This window comes from Silene latifolia, chromosome Y (assembly GCF_048544455.1).
Source record: "Silene latifolia isolate original U9 population chromosome Y, ASM4854445v1, whole genome shotgun sequence".
Lineage (NCBI taxonomy): Eukaryota > Viridiplantae > Streptophyta > Magnoliopsida > Caryophyllales > Caryophyllaceae > Silene > Silene latifolia.
Window position 1 is genome coordinate 14,854,785 of NC_133538.1, and position 7,641 is coordinate 14,862,425.

General features: G+C 43.9%; 1 protein-coding gene across 1 annotated transcript; it reads left to right on the plus strand.

The window, feature by feature from the left end:
- Positions 1–2,984: 2,984 nt before the first annotated feature.
- LOC141627634 (uncharacterized) lies at positions 2,985–7,231 on the plus strand. The gene is made up of 4 exons (XM_074440866.1): positions 2,985–3,270; positions 3,395–4,732; positions 4,815–5,626; positions 5,978–7,231. The coding sequence occupies exons 1-4, from the start codon at positions 2,985–2,987 to the stop codon at positions 7,229–7,231; spliced, it is 3,690 nt and encodes a 1,229-aa protein (XP_074296967.1).
- Positions 7,232–7,641: the final 410 nt, after the last annotated feature.

Sequence of the window (7,641 nt, forward strand, 5' to 3'; positions counted from 1 at the left end):
GCCTTAGACACCCCTGCAAGTAATCATTATCCTACTCCCTCTATTCAACAATTATCACCCCATTTTAATATAATACCTCTCACATATAATAGAGAAATGGGATGATAATTGTTGAATGGAGGGAGTAGTAAACTTCAGCAACCAAAGACTATAAATAAAGACGTACAGAGAGATTCAGGGGGACGGACAAGAATAACCAGACGGACATAAAAATAAATCGTCTGAGGGAACACACAATTCCACGGACAGACATACAAACATACGAGATTTACACAAACAAATACCGTACTGTAGGCACGGAAAATTTATTAATGTGCCGAATAAATAAAATAAATTAATTATTTTGAGTTAATACCAAATTTTAACTTTATTTAATTATTTTGTCCCGATTAAATGAAATATGGGTCGATTCGGATTACAAAAGGAGTTATTCGGATCACTAAACCCAGAAAGAGTCAAACTTGGGCCAAGGTTGCTAATAAACCCACAAATGGGTATGTGACCTCCAAAGACCAACAAGGGGATTTGAAACTCTATAAATAGAGCTCTTCTCATTCATTCAAATGGTTGGAAAATTCATAATTGTAAAGGAGCTAGAGAGAACAAGGTACAAAATTCCTACAAATCCTCTCTGTCAAAATCATTGCAAGCAGTCAACAAGTACATCAAATCGTGCCGCTTGCGTTGAAGATTCAATCACAAATTCAAACCTTCAAGAGAGATTCAAGTCATCGCGACCCTCTCAAGAAATCAAATCTACATCGCGTGTAGAGCAATTAAATTTGTCTATACGCGCACCCCTCACGTGTACCCCGTACACGTACCCCTTATGGCATATTAGAATCAGAGGATACATTAGAGATTGTACACGTACTTTTGATATTTATTAATAAAATTTATTTGTTACCTTGTTTTGTATTTCAGTTATCGCAATACAAAATTTGCTGTTACAAATTTTGGTGAACCCGACGTGAAAATCTCTACCTCTCATCTCTACTGCTGTTTTATTCAAGTCTACCAAAACAAGAAGATGTCTACCAAGCAAAGCATCTCCTCCAGTGCATCCAAGAAGACCTACGCAGCTATCCTGCAGGGTACTCCCATTGCTGCTACCTCCTCTGCTGCGCAGTCAGTTGGCATCTGTACAAGAGAAATGGTGAGAAAGGCTACTGTCAATGCTGCTGCTGCCAGTCTACGCTCTGCACACGTCCCAACTAGGCCACGCAAGATCTATGTCGCCTCCATAGCTGCTGCCGCTACAGCACTCTTGGCTACCTATTCTCTTTCACGCGAGGAGGTTAGAAGTGTTAAGGTTGACAAAAAGGCTTCCCCTTCCAAATCCAAGGCGTCACCAAAGAAGAAAGAAACATCAACTCCTAGCGTCGCTTCAGTCATGGTGATAAGTGGCGATACTCTTGAGGATCGAATGCAGAAAATGAATGAACTCCTTAAAAAGATGATGAAGGAGAATGAAGAAAAGAACAAAAAAATTGATGAGCTCCAAAAGGAGGTGGTGGCATTCCGTGACAGGAAGGCCGACAGCAAGCATGGTGACACCGACAAGGATGCTGATAGCGATAGAGAAGTTGGCGAGGACAGGGAAATGCCAAATAATGAGATCAACAACTTCACTGAAGAGAAGCTGCATGAGCTAATATCCAAGACGATCAAGTGTCAGTTGGATGATAGCTCGACAAGTAGTGGACACTACATCAAGCCTTACACTAAGAGGACTGACAGTCTGCGCATGCCATCTGGCTATCAGCCTCAAAATTTCAACAGTTCGACGGGAAGGGGAACCCAAAGCAACACATCACCCACTTCCTCGAGACATGCAACAATGCTGGAATAGAAGGTGATCGTTTGGTGAACCAGTTCGTTCGTTCGCTCAAAGGGATCGCGTTCGACTGGTACACAGATCTGGACTCTGAGTCAATTGACAGCTGGGGTCACATGGAAGATGAATTCCTCAACAGATTCTACAAAGACACCGGACGTGTCGTCGATGAGCGAATTGACAAAGACAACTCAATGGCAAGATGAGCCTGTCGTCGATTACATCAACAGGTGGCGTGCGCTAAGTTTGGAATGCAAGGATCGCTTAAGTGAAGCATCAGCAGTTGAAATGTGCATAAACGGGATGAAATGGGACATTCTTTACATCCTGAAAGGGATCATGCCAAAGAGCTTCAAGGACCTGGCTACCCGCGCCCATGACATGGAGATCACGATCAAAGAACATGGTAGTGCTCGACCAACTGCCTCCAAGGCGCCAAGTGAAAAGAAGGAGTTCAAGAAAACTGATAATGGCTCCAAGAAGGAGACAATGGTCGTCGAAACCAGCAATGCACCTGTGAAAATCTCGTCAAAGCCTAAGTATGAAAAGAAGAAAGAGTCATTCTCTTACAACTACCAACGAGACAAGCCTACATTAAAAGAGTTGCAAGCTAAGAAATATCCATTCCCAGATTCTGACTTGTCTGGAATACTTGATGACCTCTTAGAAAAGAAGGTTATACAATTGCCAGAGTCCAAGCGCCCTGAGCAAGCAAACATGACAAACGATCCCACCATCACAAGCGTTATCACAGTGGTGAGTCATCCTATTGAAAAGTGTATAACACTCAAGGAGAAGATCATGCAGCTCTCCAAGGAAGGGAAGATCATTCTTGACTTGGATGACACACTAACCACAAATCAAACTACTGTAGTCCTGGATCAACCTGACGAGCCAATTATACGGCAAGGACAGTGTGTGTATATATTGCAGTTCGGGAGTTTTGAGCCTGTGGCATTACGGATCCAAGGGTCATTGTCGTCACTACCTCCAATGTCATTGGAAGAAAGACTACCTCCTCAGGATAAGAATGAGGAAAAGAAGCATGAAGAAGTCAAAGAAACAAACATGGCAGACAGTGCAACCTGTTCACCGTCGAAGAAAACAATCAAAGAAGACTAAACCTCGCAAGACGAAGGGAAAGAAAATGTCCAAAACAGTGGTCAAACCATGTGTCTTGCCTATTGATGTACTTGAACAAGAACCACCGAGTCCCGTCACCTTAAAAGAATTCTTCCCACAAGACTTCTTAAACAAGGTTACTGCATTCACCATCTCAGCTACTGAAGGTGGCGACGATGAAAAGAAGAATAAGGAAAGAGGCCTAGATGATGCGGTATCACCACAACAGTCTCATTCTGAAAAGGAGAACGAAATAGTGGCTGCTCTTGAAACCCTTCCTACAAACATGGGGTGGAAAAAAAAATTTTCATGTACCTAAAGAGAAGCGTCAGTTCATAATTCAAGGACTTGAGAAGCCTGAGTTGTACGCGGGCAAGATGAAAGACAAAATCGAGCCTCATGAGCAATCAACTGGATGTGTCTCCTACAATGCAGCCTTAAGTTTTTCAGATGAGGATTTACTTCTGGGGTCCAAGCCTCACAACAGGCCACTTTATGTGTCTAGGTACATCCGGGGGCAAAAGGTCATACACATTTTAATAGATGGAGGCTCAGGAGTCAAGCTCATGCCAAAAGCTACCATGAACGAATTAGGGATCACGATGGATGAACTCTCCAGTAGTCGAACAATGATTCATGGTTTCAACTTGAATGGGGAGCGCGCGGTTAGCATGATCTGCGTGAACCTTACCATGGGTGAGCTTTCTTCCGACACATTGTTCCATGTCATGGATGGTAAGACATCGTTCAAACTATTGCTGGGACGACCTTGGAAGCACGAGAACGGAGTTGTCGCTTCAACCCTCCATCAATGTTTGAAATATTATCGTGGTGGCGAAAGGCAAATAGACGGAGATGCCAAACCCTTCTCTAAGGCCGACTCTTTCTTCGCTGATGCAAAATTCTTTGAAGAGAATGGTACTTCTAGTGAGTTCATGCCAACCACCATCACTTCAACAGGAAAAGGAGGTATGCGGGAAAAGAACATCATCAAAGAAGACGGAGCTGCAAGTCCTGCTAAAGAGAATGATGTTAAGAAAGATGTAGACAAGGCCAACAAAACAGCTACTCCTGTTGCGTCACCCAAGAAGCAAGAGACGCCGCAGAAAACTAAACCACCAGTACTACGCTACATCCCAAAGTCTCATCGCAAAGATGGAGAGAGTCCTTTTGCAGAGTGTCTAACACCAAAGACAGAGCCTAAGGATAAAAAGTCAAGCCAGGTGATCAAGCAGGAATGGGTGGCCAAAGTCGTTACACCTCTGCCAAGTTCATCTCAAACAAAGATTGTGAGACCTCCTCCAACTGGTTTCGTCTGCTCATCCAGTCAGTCATCAAGTGAAGAAAACAAGGGGATATTTGATTGCAATGCTTACAAGCTACTGGCGAAGGCTGGATATGACTTTACAAATCCGACTCATCTCGGCAAAGTTATAGAAGTTGAGCCGTACGGTCTTAACAAAGCACAACATGAAGTATTCAAGCAAGATGGGAGCTTCATAGTGACCAGGGCCGGGCTCGGATATGAGTCTCTTGCGCCTGTGAATATTGGTGCTCGTAGAAAAGGGGCTACTACGTCTTCTCAGCACATCACAGTAGAAGAGGTCGAAGAAAAGGAAGAAGGAGAGGAAAAGATGCATCCATCTTCAGTCTTCGATCGAATAAGTCCACCTGCAGAGAAGTGTCGTCCTTCTATATTTACAAGGTTAGGGAGACCAAGTGTTTCAACCAAACACATTTTTGTCTTTGCTAGGCTTGGCAATCAAGGAGAAAGTAAGGTCAAAGTCAACACCTTTGTTGCGCATAAACAAGAAGGGCGCAATACATGAACGCTTGTGCGGTCCATCAAAAACAGTCTTCAGTCGACTAGGGGCTCTCAAGAGGAATAGTAGTGAGGGTCGTCCTCTCTCAACTTCTGCAACACAAAATGAAGAAGAAGTAAGAGTAAGCAATGACTTGAGAATCGCAATACCATCTCGCATGAAGCGTATGCAAGTAGTGGATATCATCCAGCATGAGCCACTCAAAGCAAGGAGGCGTGTACTAGTTCTTACTGGTCAGCAAAAGAATACCGAAGAGCTTTTGCCTTCATCTTCACGTCCCTGTGATGCAAGGAAGTCAAGTGACTTAGAAATTACAACTTCGTCATATCACATCACAGTCGAAGAGATACCTGACAAGAATGAAGAAGTTGAGGCCGATGAGGCCCCGGAAACACTTGAAGACGGGGGGCAATCGACTATGGATGAACTCAAGGAGCTCAACTTGGGAACTACGGAAGATCCTCGCCCCATTTATATTAGTTCTCTGCTGACTAAAGAAGAACAAGAGGAGTACTACAAGTTCTTGGTCGAGTACACGGATGTCTTCGCTTGGAGCTATAAAGAGATGCCTGGACTCAGCCCAAAAATTGCAGTCCATTGTCTAGCAATCAAGAAAGGCACCAGTCCCAAAAAGCAACCTCAACGTCGTTTCAGGCCGGAGCTTGTACCTAAAATTGAAAAGGAAGTCAATAAACTCATTAAAGCAGGTTTCATTCGAGAAGTCAAATATTCTACCTGGATAAAAAACATTGTCCCAGTCAGAAAGAAGAATGGACAACTGCGCATATGTGTCGACTTCAGAGACCTTAATGATGCATGCCCGAAGGATGACTTCCCTTTGCCAGTTACAGAGTTGATGATTGACGCAACCACTGGTCATGAAGCCCTCTCATTCATGGATTGTACTGCTGGTTACAATCAAATACATATGGCACCTGAAGATCAAGAAGCAACAGGTTTTCGAACCCCAAAAGGGATCTTCTACTACACAGTCATGCCGTTTGGATTGAAGAATGCTGGCGCTACGTACCAACGCGCAATGCAAAAGATCTTTGATGATATGCTGCATAAAATAATAGAGTGTTATGTTGATGACGTGGTTGTCAAATCAAAGAAAAGAGAAGACCATATCAAAGACCTTCGAACCGTCTTTGAGGGACTTAGAAAATGTCAACTCAAGATGAATCCACTCAAGTGTGCATTTGGTGTCACCTCTGGGAAGTTCTTAGGGTTTGTGGTCAGACACAGAGGCATTGAAATTGACCAAACAAAAATCAAAGCGATCAACGAAATGCCGGAACCAAAGACGTTGAAAGAGTTGCGCGGATTGCAGGGACGTTTGGCATACATTCGAAGGTTCATATCTAACCTAGCAGGACGTTGCCAACCATTCAGCCATCTCATGAAAAAGGATTCTCCATTCCAATGGGATGAAAAATGCAAAAATGCTTTTGATAGCATCAAAAAGTACTTGGCCAGCGCACCAGTGCTGGGGGCACCAATTCCAGGAAAACCACTTGTCCTCTACATTGCAGCACAAGAACGCTCACTGGGGGCAATGTGTGCTCAAGAAATTGAAGACAGCAAGGAGAGATCACTCTACTACTTGAGTCGTACCTTGGTTGGAGCTGAGTTGAATTACTCGCCCATAGAGAAGATACGTCTTGCTTTGGTGTTCGCCATCCAAAAGTTGAGGCACTACATGCAGGCGCATACCATACACGTGGTCTCAAAAGTTGATCCAATCAAGTACATACTCTCAAGACCAGTCTTGTCTGGAAAACTTGCGAAATGGGCACTTTTACTTAAGCAGTATGACTTGGTGTTCGTGCCTCAAAAGGTTGTCAAAGGTCAAGCTATCGCCGACTTCTTTGCTGATCATCCAGTGCCAGCAGAGTGGGAAATTTCAGATGACCTCCCAGGAGAAGAAATTTTCTATGTGGACGTCCTACCTCCATGGCAAATGTACTGTGACGGTGCTGCAAGGCAAGATGGAGCTGGAGCTGGAGTTGTATTCGTAACTCCACAAAATCATCTTATGCCATATGCCTTTACACTCACTCAGTTGTGCACAAATAATATGGCAGAATACCAAGCTCTCATACTCGGTCTTCAAATGGCGATCGAAATAGGTGTCAGGGATATGGACATATATGGAGACTCAAAGCTGGTGGTCAACCAAGTCCTTAGTGAATATGAAGTGAAAAAGGATGACTTGATTCCCTACCATCAACAGGCATTACAACTGCTGAATCAACTTGACGACATCCAAGTTGGTCATGTGCCAAGGAGTGCCAATAAGTTGGCTGACGCGCTTGCTAATCTTGCAGCCACTTTGGCACTGGGGGCAGAAGAGTCTATGAAAGTCCCAGTCTGCAATCGTTGGGTAGTATCATCGCGGAGAATAAAATGTAGACACAACCAACATGATATGCGTCTACACAGTTGATGAAGATGACTGGCGTTAACCTATCATTGATTTCTTGGACCACCAAAAACTACCCGATAATCCTAGACACAAGGTAGAAATACGTCGACGTGCTCCAAAGTTCATTCACTATAAAGGGACACTCTACAGACGTTCTTTCTCAGGCCAATGGTTGAGATGTCTAAGCAAGGACGGAGCTACTGAAGCAATGCATGAAGCTCATTCTGGCATTTGTGGTTCTCATCAATCTGGGCCTAAACTTCATGATCGTGTAAAAAGAATGGGGTATTACTGGCCAACCATGGTGCAAGACTGTATGGACTTTGCGAAAAAATGTGAACCTTGTCAATTCTACGCAAACTTCATACACCAACCGCCACAACCGTTACACCCCACTATTTCTTCATGGCCCTTTGAAGCTTGGGGACTTG